The sequence below is a fragment of the Pseudonaja textilis genome, chromosome 1, assembly GCF_049901715.1.
Source record: "Pseudonaja textilis isolate UNSWEBS1 chromosome 1, rPseTex1.2, whole genome shotgun sequence".
NCBI lineage: Eukaryota > Metazoa > Chordata > Lepidosauria > Squamata > Elapidae > Pseudonaja > Pseudonaja textilis.
The window spans coordinates 120,443,754-120,463,964 of NC_141990.1; the positions used below are offsets into that span (position 1 = coordinate 120,443,754).

General features: G+C 36.7%; 1 protein-coding gene across 1 annotated transcript in view; it reads left to right on the forward strand.

The window, feature by feature from the left end:
* Positions 1 to 14,456, forward strand: part of LOC148127789 (uncharacterized) — a 107,635-nt gene extending 93,179 nt beyond the window's left edge. The window contains exon 7 of the mRNA XM_087920954.1: positions 14,290 to 14,456. Within this exon, the coding sequence (XP_087777080.1) occupies positions 14,290 to 14,456 (167 nt within the window). The remainder of the gene's footprint in view (positions 1 to 14,289) is intronic.
* Positions 14,457 to 20,211: the final 5,755 nt, after the last annotated feature.

A 20,211-nucleotide genomic window follows, 5' to 3' on the forward strand; every position in this document is an offset into this window, starting at 1 on the left:
AGGAATCTATGTTACTACCATAGCTAAGAGATTGTGGGAGGACTTGTTCTCCTCCAAGTTTGCTGTCCATGAATAAAACAGAAAATTCTGAATGGATGCTTGAACACAAGTATTGCTTCTTCCCTATAGTCCTTATCTAGTCCAATCTATGCAGCATTGTCTACCCCATTCATTGAAGCAAGGAACTCAGGGCAGTGCTTTAACAAAAGTATTAGCATGTGTTAAGTGTCTATGGAATTTCTCAGTCATCCAGGTCATGGTTGTGTCAAATGTCATGCTGTCTTCAAAAGGCAACTGAAAAAAACATTTCTTCCTCAAGAAAAAATATAATTCAGTTGCCTTTTGAAGAAAAACATTTTTAAACATTTCTCAAAGTTAAAAATCTTCCAAAATTTGCAATTGAAATCTTTTAAGAGCTCTTTTCCTCTTCATCTTGGTCTTCGTTCTCTTGGGAAATTAGCGTTCTCTTTGGCTTGTTTTTTATTAAATACTGACATACTATTTTAGAAAGCTAGTTTGGTATAGTGCAGCGATGGCTAACCTTTTAGGTACCAAATGCCCAAAATGTGCATGCACTCACCCCCAAAATGCAATGCAAGTGTGTCCCCCACATGTGCACCCCACCCTCGCACATGCGTGGCAGAGACCTGAAAACCAGTTGGCCGGCGGGAGGCGCATGTACACACATATGGCAGAGTTGAGCTGGAGCGAAGGCTCATGTGCCACAGAGAGGGCGCTGCATGCCACCTCTGGCATGTGTGCAATAGGTTCGCCATCATGGGTATAGTAGGTCAAGACATCAGGCTAGAAACCAGAAGATCATGTGTTCTAGTCCTTCCTTAAGCACAAAGCTAGGTGGATGAACTTGACTCAGTCACTCTCAGCACTAGGAAAGAAGCAAGAATAAACCACTTCTGAAAAACCTTTCCAAAAATATTTCAGGGACTAATTCAAGCAGTTGCCAGAAGTCAATACTGACTCAAGGGTACAATAAGTAAATAAATAAATTACTACTTTATTGTTTTTACAGTGACCTAAGGTAGAAAGGCTTTACCCCCACCCCCAATATACATTTTTGGCCATGATGGTTAGGTGAATCACTGTAGCTATTAAATGAATCATTTGGTCATTAACTGAATCCAGTTTCCCACACTGCCCTTCTTTGTTGGAAACCAGCTGGAAAGGTCATCCAATGGTGAGCACATCATCCTGGACACTGCAACCATTGTAAATACATGCCAATTGCCACGTGCCTGAATTTTGATCAAGTGACTATGGGGATGAAGCAATGGTCATAAGTACGAGGACCGGTTGTACATCACCTTTTTTCAGTGCCATTGTAAATGAATGGTTGTAAGTCAAGGACTACCTGTATTGAATCTAATATGCTTTTAACACAAAATACTGAAATACTTTTTAATATATAATAAATCAGAGTGTATTCAGATCAGTGTGGACAACTTTTCTCAGCAGAATGTTGCAGAGACAACACAGAATCTCAATGTGAAGAATATTGTTTCAAATGCATTGGGAGAGAATGAAGGAATTAATTAATAACCTTATTTTGCTTGTCACTTGCAATCATTATGTTCCTGCAGAAATAAAGTCCATTGACTCTGTGGGCTTTATGTACTGAAAAGAATGATGAAGCTGTATTTTATCCCAAATATTCCAAGTATGTTCTGTTATTGTAGAGAAGAAGGAAAAAAAATGTAGGTTCAAGTTTGCTTATGATTCCATTTTGTTGCTTACAGGGAAGGAGGTAAGATGCGGTTTACTTTTCATACATCCTTGTTTACTTTCTTTTTAAAAATGCAAAAATGACTGTATTGAGAATTGTGCAGCTAAGAGGCAAAGGGAATGACATCTTTAAACAAGATGTCTCTCTTCCCTACACATCAAACATCCCAACTCACATATGCAATTAACATACTCTTGGTGTTGAGTGTCTCCAGAAATGAATGTAAATTTCAATCCATTTGCTCTTTAGGAGGGAAAAAACTGGTTTATTATTTTACTTATTTACATGTAATTTAACCGAGTGTACCCTCTATTACGTGTGTGTGTGTGTGTGTGTGTGTGTGTGTGTGTGTAGCATATATATAGCATGTGTGTGTGTGTGTGTGTGCAAATTCTATCAGCTCCTTTAAGTCTCCAAGGTAATATTCTTTAGGGTTGCAAAATACTAACAATTCATGAAAATGAAATATATTCAGTTCTATTCCTTTGGCTATGTTACTAGGGTTATGTTTTGGGAATCTTCAGAGAACTTTTTTTTCTTGTCAAAATATATTTTGACTATCTTACACATTGCCCAAACATCTGTCCAAATGACAAGATTAATATGTCCTGCTGCTTCTTTCAGACCCCACTGTTTTCTAAAAAAGAGTGACTTTTCTCCTTAAGGTTGACATCATTTTCCCAATAAATCAAATGCTCCAAGAAGCGGTGATTGTTTTATCCTGATTACACTTCACATTTTTTTTACTGATAAAATCATTATAATTGGAGTGGCAGGTGTCCTTATTTAATGATGTGTTGCTTTCCACTTCAAGCAGGCTATTCTACTAAGATTCAGCCAAGTTTAAAATGCAATGCAAAATTGTATTAACTTTACATTACATGTAAAAGTAGTGATACTGATGCAGTAGTGAACCAAATTCAAGACATAGCATTAGCTGATCACAATCCATGTACTGTAACATTATCAATGTAAGAGAAAAGCAGGCAGAGCTGAGGGATGGAGTTAAGCACATCATCAGATTAAAGTCATTCCTCTGCTACAAGTAGTACACATCCAGCATCTTTGAATTCCATTGATTCTTATCTAGTGCCAATTTAGTGCTGATCACATTGACTGGATTCTGGTGTATAGGCTTGAGCAAAAACTATTCTGAACTACAATTTAACTTAGAGTCCTGATCCTTTGCGTTTGACATTCTACAATGCTTTTCTCAAATTTGAGGTCATCTTCCAGAATACCCCCAAAGCCTGGCCATTGCTGAGAATTCAGGGATGGAAGGGCAAGTATGGGATGAGCTATGTACAATCTAAGGAATAGGCTTACAGTGATTTTGGTATCCAGAAGTCATTTATCTGTTTTTATTTTCCCACCAAAACCTATTCAGAGAACATAACAGTCCTATTGGTTTTCGGGATTGGGAGGCTACTATTTTAATATATTATTTTTCTACTACTACTATTACACCATCTTTAAATTGGAAAACAGCTGCATTATACCAGTGTGACAATTACACACTTATTTTACATTCATAATGTATATTTTAAGTGGGATTTGTCTGCATGAAACATGAGTTCTCCCTGTCCTAGTTCCAGTTATCCCTGAATGGAAGGGATGTCTTCATTTCTATCTCAGGAGGACAAAGATTTAATTGGTAAACTTCTGCATGCATGTTCTGTCCCAGAGCTACATTCTAGATTGAGTTTTATTTTAATCACTATTGTTGTTTCATGTTTCACACAGTCCAAGATAAAAGTTACATCTGTTGTATCTAATGCTTGACAATCAAATGGTTAAGGCCATTAGTTTAAAATTATTCCACCAAAATAAGGACTTCGCTCCCTAAGATGGCTGTTGAACAGTAGAGAGAATTTTCTCTCCTGCTGACAATCTGCCGATTTTGCTGTCAACATTGGTTTTTGGCAGCCCTGTTACCTGGATTTGAATGGGAACCAGTGGTAGTATGCTACCAGTTTGAACAGGTTCAACCGAACCCATAGTAGAAAAAAAAGAAGCCTCTAATCAGCTGAGAGGAGGAAAACAAACCTCTGATCAGTTGAGAGGATAAAAGACCAAAAAGTGCATGGGGGGGTGGGACGGTCGCTACTAGATTTTTGTTTCTTCATCCTCTCAGCTGATTGGCATGTGGGGGGGGGGGGGCAATCACCCACCGAATCAGTAGCGACTAAGGTAGGATCCCACTACTACTGGGAACACTTAGGAAGAACCTAAGGTGGTTTTCAGATGATCGTGGACCCACCTGGGATGAGGAGTCTTGAAGATTACAGTTCCTAATAGGAGCGGTGGAAAACCAGGTCATCTATCTTTTTTTCTTTTGACAGACCGTTCTCTTAAGCATGCATGGATTTCAGTTATATTTTTTAAAGCTTCTGTTTTGCTTTGCTTCTTATCTAAAGTTGGCTTTCTGGTTGAATGCTGATGTATTTTAGTTTCCTTTTTGTTCTTTTCCTTTGATCTTTTTTGCTTTTTAATCTTTGTCTTCCATAAGGAAAACATAGCATGTCTTATAGTAGTGGAAATGTTTGGACTTGATTTACATCTATATGGGACTTTTGCTACAGGGATTTTGCATTTTATTAACTTTATTAAATAGATTAAGTCTACTTGTTAACACCTACACACATTGCCTTTTCTTTCAATGAGATAGATTGTTGCTAGTAAATACATTTGCTTCTTTCATTGTTTGTTAGAAAATATATATTCATCCATTATTCAATCTTGGGGAAAAAAGAAAACCCTCTGTGGGAGGCTGAGACTTTCTTAAACATATATACACCCTAAGTAAAATAGTACTTCTTGTTTAATAGCATTGTGTTATGACATGTTTTACATCATTTCAAAATTTTTAGTGATCCTCCAAAATGTTAAATTAATTTGGGAGATTCCTTATGCTATAATAAAAGTAATATTTTTGTTGTACAAGACTAATAAGATTTTTTTCAAAAAGTGTGGCTCCAACAAATCCATCCTCATTCAAATCAAAAGTCTCTAGCTGCATCTCAGAGAAAAGTAAATTGGCTTATTAGAAGTTGCCATGTTGGTGTGTGGCTGGGTGCAGCTGATACTAAATTACAACATTCATTTCCCCCTTGACCCTGGTCTTTCCCACACCCCCTAGATGTGACTTCTCCAATGGGACACATCCATCTCCAAGAGTCATCCATCATGCTCTCCAATAACCTTCTTATGCTTCAGCAACTTTGGGCTGCTAGTGTGATTATCTAGGCATTTCAAGAATACCTTGTTTTCCCCCTTTTTCTGGCAGTATCTTTTTAGTTGACAGTGACACACAAAGACCATGTAGTTATTTGAGATTCCCATAGAGCAGGGGTATCAAACTCAAGGCCCACAGGCTGGATTTGGCCCACAGGATGCTTAGATCTGGCCCATGGGACCGTCCTGGAAACAGCAAAGGATCGGCCTGCAGTGCCTCTGCCAGTGAAAACAGAGCATGCGGCCCTCCCGAGCTCCATTTTCACTGGCATAAAGTTGCAGGAGACTGTCCCAGCTGAAAATGGAGCATAGGAGCCTATTTTTGCTGGCAGAGCACTTGGGCCACCATAGGTGCCCCCGGCACAAGTGAAGCCATGCCCACCCCAGCCCCCTGAGGTCAAACACAACTCTCATGTGGTCCTCAATGAAATCAAGTTTGACACCCCTGCTATAGAGAGTCCTCCTGACATAATACAGTGAACAAGTATTTTGTAAAGTATTTTTAAACTAAAAGGTAAAATGCTTGTCTTTTTCTTTTAAAATGCTGTCTCCCGTCATTTAATATTTTTACCATTAATTATATTCATATTTGAAGTATTTTCTTCAAAAAAGAACAAAATTTCCAAAATTTCTTGTCAGCTGCCAGTAATTCTTGCCAGTAATTAGGCATACTTATATTCTTGCCAGTAATTAGGCATACTTAAATACTTTTTAAAATTTTGAAACAGGCTTGTGTGTCTCTTTTTATTTCTGAAAAGTTCTTGAAATAATAAATAGATACAACATTATTGCACTTACTTATTTCTTATATGTTGTATAGCTTCATATGGACAATCGGAAGGCATAACCTTTAAATCTAAATTTCTTTCACAGAGGTAATGTAATTGTTCTTTTTTAATCTTTGAGAATTCAGAACTTATCCTTAATAAAATTTCTATTTTATTAGAATAAGCTTTATTAAGCTTATTAAGCTTCTACAGAGAAACTAAATCTTACCCTGTGAGCTGAGATATGCAATGAAACATATTAGGACAGGTTTTTGATATCTCTTACTATTGAAGTGCTGATCTTTTGTCAGTAGTACTCAAAGGAACAATTGACACGTGTTATTAAAGATAAGGAATTTGAATCATACCCTTGTTGTACTTTAATTCATTTTTTTAAAGATCAGCTCAGAGAAAAGCTCTTTCATTCAACTGTAGTTCAATATACTCATTTTTAAACTCTTATTTGCAATTCCCTAATCAAAGGTTGAATGGATGGCTTGCCTCCTTTTCAAATATTTGGTTTTAAGCGTTGGCTGGTTCAATCACAGATCTCAAATGAACTACCCTTTCATATTTTTATCTCAATTGAATCAGACTAAAATAGTAGATGACATTCAGACTTGACTTAGCCCAGTGCATGACTAACAGGAACTCTTCCTTTTTCTATACTAATACCAAAAAATTATATTACTATGTTTTCCACAAATTTATGAATCTCCATGATACACTTTAGGATTTCAAAATAAAATTACATTTATCTCAGGATAAACGAAGCATGAAATTCACAATACTCTGACATATACAGTTTGGAACTAAGAATTCTGTTAAAAAATCTTATAGCTACCTTGCATTGAGACATGCGGCCAATAAATTTAATAAATAAATAATCATCTTAATGTTGGAGAGGAGGAGGAGGAGGAGACTAATATTAGAATGTTACTCTTGCTCACTTATAAAGGAAATGGCTTGAACTTATTTTGTGAAGGGTCTTTATGTTTCATTTCACTGAGTAGCAATGATTACTTTAAAGGTCATCTGATCTTCAGCAAACTTCCTTGGAGGTAATCTCATTTGAATGTTAAAGTATATCCAGGGTTGAAATATAGGCAGAAAAGCTTGAGGAGATGGATATTTGTGTACTCACTCAGCATTTTGTAATGATATTTTTAAAAAGATATTAGTTGTCCAGTGGCTTTTGCACTTCTGAAATATTTCAAAGTTCTGAAGTAATTCATAGTAACGTATTGTGTTAAAATGTTTTTTCAACATGTTCAAATGGTGGGTTTTTTAATAGAAAATGAGAAAATGGAGTAGTATGGAACTACTTGCACAACTTAAAACAGTGACTTCAGATAAAAACAGTCATGATCAATGACAATTTATATGATATAACAGTTATATATATACTGTTTTTTATATATTGAATCATATAAACTGTATAAAATATATAAATATATAGGGACATGTGATGCGACACCCAGAAAAATACAGCATACTTCACTTAATCCTCCAAGGAAAGATTGAAGGCAAATGAGGTCCAGGCAGAAGAAGAACATCACGGCTTCAAAATCTAAGGAACTGATTTGGACAAAACTCAATAGCACTTTTTTATGCAGATGCTGATAAAATTAGAATCGCCAACATGATTGCCAACATCTGATGACAGATATAGCAGAAGAAGAAGAATATAGTGTGTGTGTGTGTGTGTGTGTGTGTGTGTATTTCTCTGAAAATAAGACCGGGTCTTATATTAATGTTTTCTCCAAAAGGCACATTAGGTCTTATTTTGAGATTAGGCCTTATTTTCTGGAAAATGCGGTAATAAATGTATCCATCTAGCTGACAACCTTACTGGGGCTTATTCTGTGGGTAGGGATTATATTAAGAGCATAATGAAAAATCATGCTAGGGCTTATTTTCTGATTTCAACATTAGGTGTGCATGCCCCTTACTTCCTCCAGACCCACTACTACATATCTAAAATGCAAACTACTCAATGCAAAAAGTCTCGCAAACAAAATGCATGAATTCCTCATCTTATTAGGCACGACCACATTCAACCTTATATTTGTCTGTGAGAAATCGTTAAATGCATCTTTTCCAGACTCCATTACTACAGTCAGTGAATATCACGTTTATCGGTCAGATCATGAAATCTGTAGAGGAGGTGGAGTTGCTATCTTCTACAAAAAAAATCCCTAAATCTAAAAAAGATTCAAATTATGCAGGAACTTGCTCTCCCAGAGACCATCATCTGTGAATTGTCCTCAAATGCTACAATCGGCTTCTTACTATGCTACAGAGCCCTGGATTATGACATAGTTCATGCAAACACTAACTTCGCTGTTAACGTGGGCTGCCTCTTGCCCTCACCCTTATTTTCCTTGGTGATTTCAATCTACCTCTTATAAATTGGACACTAAATGAATGTACATCTGAACTTATGCATGCAATTCTGTACAATGCTGTTACTACACTGAGACTGGATTAATTAGTAACTAACAACCCTAGAGTCAATAACTGCCTTATCTTCTGCAACAGCTCAAACTCAATATATGTCCTACAAATACAAGAACCCTTTTCAAACAGTGACCACAGTATGATCAACTTTTGTCTCAGTTTACGCCCTCATAAAGAAGATCATAATGATGGATCCCCAAATACAACTTCAAAAAAGCCAACTATGATCTCATAGATTCTGACCTATCATTTCTTGATTGGCACATTCTGTTCTCTAGCTGTAATACTACAGAAGACCATTATAATGCATTTTTGTTTGAACTTGAAAGAGTCATTAAACTATATGTACCATTAGTAACCCCCCCTCCAAAAAAATCACCCCCAACAATAAGGAAACTTCAATAAAGAAAAGATCGCTATGGCATAAAAACAAAACTAGCTACATAGCAAACTTTAAAAACCAATCAACACCCTATGCCGACAGATAAAGGAAGAATGCACAAATTACCACTGCAAGCAAAAGGAAAACCTCCTATGTACAAAATCCACCCATGCCTCTACAATTTTGTTAACACCAAACTTAAAGAATCAAGAACCATCCCACCCCTAAAAGGACCAAATGGGAAAGACTGCAGTGATGAAGCTGTCAAGGCCAATATCTTCAACACATTCTTCAGTTCAGTCTTTGTAAACAGTAATGGTTCATGCCCCACATTTCCTAGTCATACCACAATGAACAGTAATGATCTGCTACATATTGACTTTACAGAAGATAACGTAAAAAAGGTACTACAAAACCTAAAACCATCCCTATCTATTGGCCCTGATGGATTATGTGCATACTTCTTAAAAAATCTCTCCTCTGCATAGGGGAACCCCTAAGCATTATATATGAGATATCTTTCAGAACCAGCTCCTTACCAAACCTATGGTCCTTAGCTATGGTCATCCCTATCTTCAAAAAATGGTGACTCCAGCCTGATTGAAAACTATAGACTAATCTCACTGTGTTGTGTCACATGCAAAGTCATGGAATCAATAATTAACCAATTCATCACTCTCTACTTAGAGTCAAACAACCTACTCTCCAAAAAACAATTTGGCTTCAGGAAAAAATTGTCCTGCAATCTACAACTCCTACACTGCAAAAACATACGGACTACTCTACTTGACTAAAGCTATGGACGCAATTTACATAGACTTCTGTAAAGCCTTTGATCCAGTGGTACACGACAAACTACTGTTAAAACTAAACTCTTATGGCATTTCCGGTTCCCTCCATAAGTGGATTACTGCATTCCTGTCAAAAAGGCAACAAATAGTAAAAATAGGGAGCACTATATCTAACTTTGGTCCAGTCAACAGTGGTGTCCCCCAAAGCATTCTAGGACCCACACTCTTTATACTCTATATAGATGACCTTTGCGATCACCTTATAAGCAACTGTGTCCTCTTTGCAGATGACGTAAAACTATTCAACACCACTGACAATGCTACTATCCTTCAAAGTGACCTTGATTATGTGTCTGAATGGTCAAACTCCAAATCTTGACCAACAAATGCTCTGTCCTACACATTGGTAAAAAAAAAAAAACAGTATACAAACTAGGCAGATATGACCTCGATGATCCTCTCTCTGTCAAGGACCTTGGAGTTCTGACCTAAATGACCTAAGTGCCAGAGCTCATTGTAACAGCATTGCCAAAAAGGCATTAAGAGTTGTAAATCTAATCTTATGAAGCTTCTCCTCCGGAAATACTGAATTACTAACTAGAGCATACAAAACTTTTGCCAGACCAATACTCGAATACAGCTCATCAGTCTGAAATCTGCACTACATATCAGACATTAATACAATCGAGCAAGTCCAGAAGTATTTCATGAGACTACACTCCTCTGCTCACAACAGAATAACCTATATCACTAGGCTTGAGATTTGGGGCTAGGACAACCTTGAAGTACACTGCCTATAGTTAGACACACAAAATTATCTGCTACAATGTCCTACCAGTCAATGACTACTTCAGCTTCAATCACAACAATACAAGAGCACACAACAGATACAAACTCAATGTAAACCACTTCAAACTTGATTGCAGAAAGTATGACTTCAGCAACAGAGTGGTCAATGCCTGGAATGCACTACCTGACTCTGTTGTTACATCCTCTAACCCTCACTCCTTTAACCTCAAACTATCCACTACCAACCTCACCCCATTCCTAAGAGGTCTGTAAGGGGCGTGCATAAGTACACCATCGTACCTACTGTCCCTGTCCTATTGTCCCCATTTATTCATACCTATTTCCTGTATTCTTACTTATGTTTATACTTATATCTATTACCTTGTAAGTGATTGACAAAGCAAATAAATAAATGAATAAATGAATAAGTAAATAAAATTAATAAAGAGATCTACAATAACAGAAGAAATGATTCTAAGTCTTTAGGGGAAGAGAGTTTATTCTTACCACAGTGAACCAAGGATGAGAAAAATGACAAGAATTTGACTTAATCTTTAAATTGTTGTACACTATATTACTTACTTGAGATTTGTTATTATTTTATTTTACCTTGATTGTTTGTACATTCATGTACCTATTTTTGCTTGCATGTTTTGGAGAATTTATTTTTCAGGGAAGCTCTAGATTACTTTTAGAAACCTCAGTTTGTTTCCAGTATTCAAGATCATTTTCAGTCAAGCTGCTCAGCAACATATTATCAGCTCTAAAATGACATAAAGAGGAAAAGTTCTGTAAGAAGTCTAGAGATTTTCCCTTGCATCTACTATATATCATACTTTTAGTAGTAATTGGATTGGAAGGTATCTGGAGCTAGGGAATGGTGAACATTAAGTGTCTTGACAATACATTTCACTTAGATTTGCATGTATACAGCCTCGTGAATTTAGGAATTGAATGGGCAACTTGCCTCCTGGGACAGATACAGAGCCCACATTGAAAAACTAATTCAGTTTGTTGATCTTTAAAATTATATTTCTAATACAAATTCCACTTGTGACATTGTTGTTTTTTTAGTCCTAAGGGAGCAGTGTGAATAAATAGTTGAATAAGAGTGGTTGTAAATTACATCGGATTCATTGGGAGAGAGAGAAAGAGAGAGAGAGAGAGAGAGAGAGAGAGAGAGAGAGAGAGACTACTGTATATGTATGTATGTATGCATATACATATACATAACTAGAACTTTTTCTCAAAATTTCTTGACATCTGCATTTTAAAATGATTTATTTATAATTGAGACCTACAAAAAAACTAATAGTTTTTATATTTACTTTTAAAGGACATAACAGGATGCTGTTCTAGCTGAAAAAGCTGCTGGTCCAAACAATTTTCTTAACAAATATTATAGCTAAAAATATAGCCATTGGGTTACATCTGATAGAAGATATTTATCTCTTGAAACAGTATATGTTAAAAATTCACCTTCATTATCAGTTGACCCAAAGTCAATATCTCTACTTCCATCCAATGCACCCATCATTTTTAGTTGTAAATATTACTGTGCACAGAAACTAAACTATCCTATTTCAAGAACATAGCATACCATGGGTTTGCACGAGATATCTGCATTGATTAACAGATATCTAGAAGGAAAATAAGACATATTCATTTCAGTACATAAATGGAGTGCTACTTTGTGCAATACATTATTAAATTATGGAATTTACTGCCTTCAAATGGAGTAAGCATCTTAATATACAATTCCAGTTAAAATATGCAATACATGTCATTTAAATCACTTTCTGCTGGCTAATTCCAAACTCTTCAAGCACCACAGAAAAAACTTTTTGGCAGAAGAGCTAAAATGGGGATGAAAAATGACATATCTCTGGATCAGATTAAAATAAATCCTATGTCATTTCCAACATATTATTGGAAACTCTAGAAATAGATGTAGGAGAGGATCAAACTGAGACTGAGGGAGGAGTCAAATGCCTCATAAACCACAAGTCCCCGCACGCCCGCAAGAGATTTAAGTCCATCCCACTTTGTATGCCTTCTTAATCCCTGCTCATTTTCCTTGGGCTCTAGTAGCTCAGATTCCTGTAGAATGTTTAAGCTTGCAATAAATCTTTATACTCATTTGAACTGCCTGGATCTCCTGATTTCCCCCCATCGCTTGACAATGCCACTGCCACCATCCTGTTAGTCAGCAAAAGGTTTGGATTTGCCACAGTGACCCATCACTTTGACTGGCTAGTGCTGAAGGAACTGGCAGTAGGCAAAGCAATGGCCTCAAGTGCTGGCTCAAAAATATATGGCATCCAAGACCACGTTGTCTCATGATGTCACCTCCCAATGATGTGAAGATTTGAATTTTTTGAAATAACCTCTGTTTTCAGAAGGAGGGGAATCATTGGCCTCCCCTAAACTAGGCCATTGACTATTCAATCTTAGCCTAAAGCCAGCCCTGAGTCATCCCAACTCACCTTCCCTGACACTGACCTGGGTCATTGAAGAAGGCTTTGGGCTGGTTGCCTTTGGCAAATGTGCAATTCAGCATCCAGAGCTGCAGGAGAACAACCTTGTCCACAAAGTTCACCACAGAAAATCCTCTCAGCTTTTGACATAATCCAAGCTGTTCAGAAGAGTCCAGCAAAGCAAACTGAAGCAAAATATTTTTTTATTTGTTTGTTTGTTTTTAATTTATCTATCTATTTATTTATTATCATATTTAGAGATTTCTCATATTTAGAATAACTCTGGATAGTATTGTTGATTTGTGAACTACTTTTTTTTCAAAATTCCATAGAGCCTTAAAGATTATTTTAGCACATTCAGTCAGGAAAAAAAAGAAGCAAACCAACTTGATTCCCTCTACTATTTCAAAAGAGACTAAGAAATTTCTGCTAAAAATTCAAACATTCAAAAAAATATTTTAAGATCTTAAGCCCTCTATAGGTTTCCAAGAATGCAGATCATCCAAAAGATTGAAAGACAAATTGGATCCTCAATGGCATAATTTTATTTCAGTATTATTGACATTTTCAACAAGTAGCATTGAACTATAGCATTTTTTTAAATAAATGGCTTTGATTTTTACTTTCATTCATTTATATACTGGAGATAATTACTGCCAGGTTAAGCCCATATGCTCAATTAAATCCAAGTGAAATATTGACTTGTGAAATTTTAAGGCAAAGCTAATTTACAAGAACTAAAATTCCTCTTCAAATTGTTAGGGGAGAGGAAGAAAAGAAAACTACAAAAATGTCATCAGGAAGTCTACCTATGCTAACAGCCAATAATTTAAAAATTAATATGCTGAAAAATTGCACTTGAGAGCCTGTCATCAATGTGAAAAAATATAGATTTTATTAAGAATGACGGTTTGTTATTTACAGTTTGTTCACTGAAATTTGTCATACTTGTCAATCTGTTGGATGGCAACACTGGGTTCAGTGGAATATGGAATGTAGATGTTTAAAATAATTTGATTTCTTTTTGGCTTTTCTCAGCCTCTAACATCATCTATTGAAATATTTTTTTAAAAACCCTGTGATTTATGAATAGAAATGATTTTCATGTGAAATCAAAGATCTGCCTGGTTTATTGGCTTGTTTCTAATAGAAACCAGTTTTATTAATATGAAGCTACCTTATGCCACACAGTTGAACATCTGTGAGATTTCAGAAGGGGCTAGCAAATCTTCTTTTATAACTCATGGAAGCCTTAACATTTGGCTTTAATATTTTATACAGGAAAAGGGCTTTATTTCTGTACCTAGGACCCCACTCTTCCATGAAGCTCCCATCAGGTGCCTCCAGAAATTTTTTAAAAGGCAATTTTCCAGGAAATTATACTTGTCAATGGGCAAAAACTCAGGGGATGGGGAAGAAAAGGAAAACACTGCAAGGCTTTTCTGGATCTCAAACCCTTTGAGATGCTTTCTGTATCCAGTGGAAAGGAGCTCTTCCTTTTGGGATGCACCATAACACAGCAAGCAAGGTTTCTAATTGCAAGGGCCAATGAAACTGGCTTAGTTGGGTGATATATCTTCAAACTGCTAAAATGTTTTAATTAAAAGCTTTTGAAGGCTTTGTTTATCTGCTTCTCCTTTCCTCTTAGGGAAAGGAGTGAAGCGTTTGAGAATTCTGTCAAAGCTCCTGGAATACCTGGACATGGAAACTGCTGTAGAAGACTTTCTTCTTTGTTACTGCATCCAGAGTAAAAGTAAAGCTGCTCTGCTGGAATATACAGTAGATCTAGATGCCACTTCAGATACATCGACATAACCATGGCCATAGCCATAGCCATAGCCATAGCCATAGCCATAGCCATAGAAGTACAATAGATGCATGCATGGGAGATATCTGTGGAAAAAAGAAGGGCCTATGTCCCTAACTGCCTTTCACATGTAGCCCTTAATATGGGCTTCTTAGCATAGTCTTTGAGTTCAAAAGTATTCCCAACCAATATTCCCAGGGAAATATTACCCATACAATATTATGCATTGTATCTAACAATAATTTTCTGGAAGCTTAAAGGGAAAAATGAATCACTTTGGAACCTTATTTACATTGGCAAATGCTTTAAAGCAAGGTTGTCAAATTCCTGGCCCACAGGATGGCTACGTCATGCACTGGCCGCACCCATGCCCGGTTTAGTGAAGGGGGAAAAAATCCCAATAAGTCATGTGATGCCGCCGTGACAATGTGAGTTTGACACCCCTGCTTTAGAGCTTTCTGAGGAAAAAAAAAACAAAGTGAACTTGCTGACACACACACACACACACGCACACACACACTCACACACCCAGAGAGGTGAAAAAGTAGCTCGGATTAGTTTCAAAGCACTGTGCAAATCTTACAGAAGGCACAGCTGTTTTAACGGTTCAAAGAGAAGTAATCTATTGATACTTTTAAGCATTGTGAAATATCTTTCTCTTTGTATAGACACATAGAATCCATTTATACTTAATAAATAAGATTAAAAATGGGACTTTTTCAAAGCAGGTGCTTTATCACTGTTATGATTATTCTTCAGTCATCTTGTTTGGGTAGCCAACATCAAAAGTTCAATTTCTCTTATCACAGGATAAAGCTGTTAAAATACCAGATATTCTGTTTTATAACCACTGCATATAGATTGAAATGTCTTGCCATGAATTCCTTACCTTTCAAATAGTTTTGTGTACAGCCCAGACTGTATGGCTTCTTGAGTACACTAATGGTACACATTTCTTTCTACTCATGATGTATTCTTATCTCATCAGTATCTAAATAATGGCATACTTTCATTTTTTCATAGACTTCAGATAGCTAAGCATGTCCAATACAATATGCACCTTATTATTTTCATATTGATTGCTTGATTATGTTTTATCAAGAGTTTAATGACTTCACAGTGGTGTTCTGAAGAATTTGTTCCCAACCTGGTCTTTCAGGCCTTCCAATAGTTCACTCTCTGCTATTGTAACTGAGTCCATCCACCTTGTTGCTTGTCACCACCCTCCCATTTTTTTCCAGGAACTTAAGTTTAATTAGAGAGGTAGGCCTTGCATAATGTGTTCAAAGTATGATAATTTGAGCTTGGCTATTTGTGCTTCAAGTGAAAACTCTGGATTGATTTGTTTCATAAGCAATTTGTTTTCTTGGTTACCTATGGCATTCTAGGGAAATCTTCTCCAACACCAAATTTCAGAAGCATCATGTAATGGATAAAGAAGGAGACAAGGAAGAACCAATACTAAGGCAATGACCAGAGAAATGAAGCATGAGCCCAGGCCAAGAAAGTAATTTGAGAAAATGACTCAGATAGTCCCTCCCCCATTATCATAAGAATAAAAGAGGGAAGAAAAGTAAGAGTTGCAAGATTCTCTTATTATAGCTAATAAAAGTAGTTTAGATATGCAGTATCTGTTTCTTAGTTTGATAGGGCTGAAACATTAACACTCTATGCTACTTTTTAAAAATCCAACTTGGTAATATTGCTTCTTCTCTATGAAATTCTTTAAGTTTCTTCCTGAGATTTTTGTCTTGTTTTTGTCTCCTCTTCTTGGGAATCTCACATCCAGTTTACTTTCTTCTATTTCTTAGTTTTTAGCAATCTCTTTCGCATTCATCCTTTGATTTCATTCCACATTTCCTATGGTTGTCTATCAATAATTTTTAGGACTTCAAAGTGATTCCTCCCATTATCAAGTACAATATAATCAGTAATGTTCTATTTTCTATTCATTTGATCTTCATGGTAAAATATAGGAGTGGCTCACTACTGTCTTCTCCCATTCTACTCCAACTTATTTGTGTACCTATGATGACCAGTAAAGACCTGTTGGCTTTAGTGGACAATTGGGATAATTTTCATACTTTGGGTGGTTCTAATGGAAGAATGAAGCTCTTGGCATACACTCTCAATGTTCTTCATTCATCACGCTCAGTAATATACACCCCACCCCTGCTGTGGCCACAATGAATCAACAAGAGGTGAGGACTTGAAGAGGTAAGTCATTGTCAAGAATTGAATTCCAGCTCCCACATGACAGGTAGAATGCTTAGCACCATACTAAATTATATACTGGAATGAAATAAGACACATTGGGATTATGTTGCACTATGTTGTGCTTTTGTGCTGAACAGACATGTATCTGATAGGATCAGTGTGAAATGGAAATCAAAATCAAGCACCAAAGCTGGAAATGGAAGGAAACTTAAAACGGGTAAAACTGTCAGTTAAAATTGCTATGTATTCTGAAAAACTCAAAGTAGTACACATACCTATCTGCCAAAGGGAGAATAAGAAATAATCAGCCCAAGAAATTAAAGGTGTGAGATAAAAAGAAAAAGAAATAAAGCTAGATTTACTTCATTGAAATAGTATTTGTTATTCCTCCTATTTTACCCTTGCAAATCATCTTAGCTTCCACGCTGTTTCAACAGTCAACATACTGTTTCAGGCATTGCCTTTTATTCTTTAAACCTTCCACCCGTTGCTTTTCCTAAATATTATTTGCTTTTGCAATTCAAGTCTCATTCATTCTCTTTATATGACCACTAAACCACCTTAGTGTATTTCTTTTCATATTTTATTTCAATCATTCACTTTTGAATTCATTCTACATTCATTCACCACCCATTCATTCTTGGTCTAGCTCTTGTTTTACAGCATACTCTTCTCAAGTGCCTCATTCCCACTGCATTCAACTTAACTTTTATGCTTTTTCCTCTTTCAGTTCTCATTTTAATAGAACAAAATGGGCAGAAACATGCTTTTAGAATCCAGCCTCTTTTGATCCTTTCAATTAAAGCTCCTTCTTTTCTTATAAATTTCATGTACATCTACAATTAGAACATGTGCACCTTAAAATCTTGCCATTCATATCAGTATTTAAAAAACAGACAGTGTGACAGAAGTGTGTCAATTCATCTACTAGCTCTAATTTTTCACCATTTAAGTATAATTTGGCTTCCCCACCTCCAATTTTTTTTAGATTTTCCTCTCTCTCTCTCTCTCTCTCCCTCTCCCTCTCCCTCTCTCTCTCTGTTCTCTCTCCGCTTAGTGCCAAATCATTTACTCAGTGTTCAATTTGTTTTCATACATTTTGTTTCCATCATATACTGCTCTTTTGCCAGTCAACAACTAACATTCAAATCCATAGTCATGTAATATAGCTTTCCTAATTCAATCCATGACAAACTTTAGACTCTGAAGCATTTTTTGAAAACTGGAGGAACAAAACTGTTCATTTAATTGGCAAAACCAACAAATTAATTTGTACTGTTATTTTTTAATAAGGTTTGTAATTTCTTTTAGAGCATCTTGGAGATAGCCTTGAGGGAAATATTCAGAAACTATCACAAAAACAAAAAGGGCAAAATAATTCTTTGAGCCCTGGAAAAAGAGGTAGTGTTGCAAGGAACTCAGACCATCTTCTGACTTCCTGGAATATAAGAAGAAAAGAAAAGAAAAGAACACAATTTTATTTGCAAGATGTTATTACTAACCACTAGTTCTAGTCTTCTTATGAAGTCTGTTTCCTGATCTGGACAATCTTGAAGAGCTGACATTCCTAAAAGACAAAAATAATAATTTCAGTTGTAGAAGACTGTTTTGCACTTTAGACATATTCAGTAGTGGGATGGTGCCAGTTTAACAAGCGGTTTGGTGAGTGTGCGCTTTGCATGCACATTGCTTAAGGCGCTTGTGTGCAGCACTGAAAATGGAGCTTTTTAGAAGCTGCTTGCCTTCCAAGTCAGCAATGGTAAGTAGAACAGCAAGGGGGAGGTCATCTGTGCTGCACGATTGAGATGAGCTACAAAGCAGGAAATAAAGGACAAGATAGAGTGTGGGGAGGTGGGCGTGGCCAGCTGATCATCCGAAATACCAGATTGCCTGAACCGGTCCAAACTGCAGCATCCCACCACTGGACATGTTGGATATTAATCAGAAATCATTCTCTTTCTGTTTTAGATTTTCATTGCAAGCTAATTATAGGTATCTTGTAAATTAGACAACACCTGGTTCCAGAATAGGTAATGGGAGGGGAAATTTAAGGATATGGAAATGGAGTTGATAGTAGGGGTGGGATCTGACAGGGTTAACTACCAGTTTGGTCATTTACGAGATTCGGTGATTTACGTTGTGCTTCTCTGCACGCTGCCGGCACGCACCTGTAAATCGTCATCAGCATGCTGTGTCCAGAGAAGCAGCCTTTCAAAAAGCCCCTTTTTCCTGCTTTTTTAACTGTAGCTGTGCCTTGCATGGCAGCTGAAGTTGAAAAAATCAGAAAATAAAGGTCAAGTAAGAGCCTGGGTGGGCGGGTAGTCAAAAACATCAGCAGACATAGAACCGGTTCTATGTCTGCTGCTCTTCAGAGCTACCGGTTCTAGAGGTGGACACAACTGGTAGAAACCCACCCCAGGTTGATAGAAATCACACTATAAGAGGTTGCTCTTGCATGTGTGGGTAATGTGTGGATAATGGAAGAAGTGTCACACATCTATGAACCTAGCTCTTCAGGTGTAATGGTATGCGGGAATGACCTTGGCAGACTGGAAGGAGAGAGAGGGAGAGCTGCTTAGCTGCTTTGGAAACAATCAGATAAAAGAGGGCATAGTTCACAATTGTAGGAAAGTTATCTATGTAAAGCAGAGCTCCAATTACGAACATACTACAACATGCAGAAATGTGTTCCTTCTGCAAGTACTAATATCATTTTAGAACAATGTTTACAATGTGAAGCAAACACATGAATGCTCCAATTAGTATAATGCCTGCATTGGACTATATTGGTCTTACTCAAATAACATAAATAACCAGCCAAGAAGTTTACTTAACTTTGTCTACTTCAGCATACAGTCTTGAAAGGACGAATTCATCATCTAGCAGACATGTTTTTAATTCTCCTCCTTTAGTTCTCCTTTAGTTCTCTTTAGTCATCACATTGGAGTCTTGGAAACTGTAACTTTCTCCCCTCTCCTCTTCCTCTTCCCTTTCATGTTATTTTCACCCACCTACTTATATTCCAGTGCCTTTCTAAACCTTCACAGTGGTTATAAGAACAGAAAGCAAAATATCCACAAAGATGGAGTCCTTATAAAAGTTCCTTTTTCATTTATCTTGGTTCAATCACAGCCCCAAAGGGACTTTTAATTATCTGATATCTGATGTGGGGAAGTTATTTGATCAGAAGACTTAATTTTGTCCCAAACAAGGCCAAATCTGTCTCCAAATCTATCATTGAAGTTCCTTTGGAGTCCACATGATCAGAGTCATCCACAGGAAGTTGAAGCTTTCTTCAAAATGACAAAATCAATATCACACCATTTCAGTGAAAATTCCACCCTTTACAGGTGTGCATGTAATGTCACAAGGCACATCAAAGAGGACCAGAACTTGGATTGTGACAGTACAACATTGCTTTTGTCATTTGCCCCCTCTCTCCTTGACTCCCCCTAGGAAAGCTTCTGTATATGACATGTTTTTTCAACACGTTGTAAGTTTGTAAAATGGAATGTCCGGACCTGAATTTGAACAAAGTGTATTTTC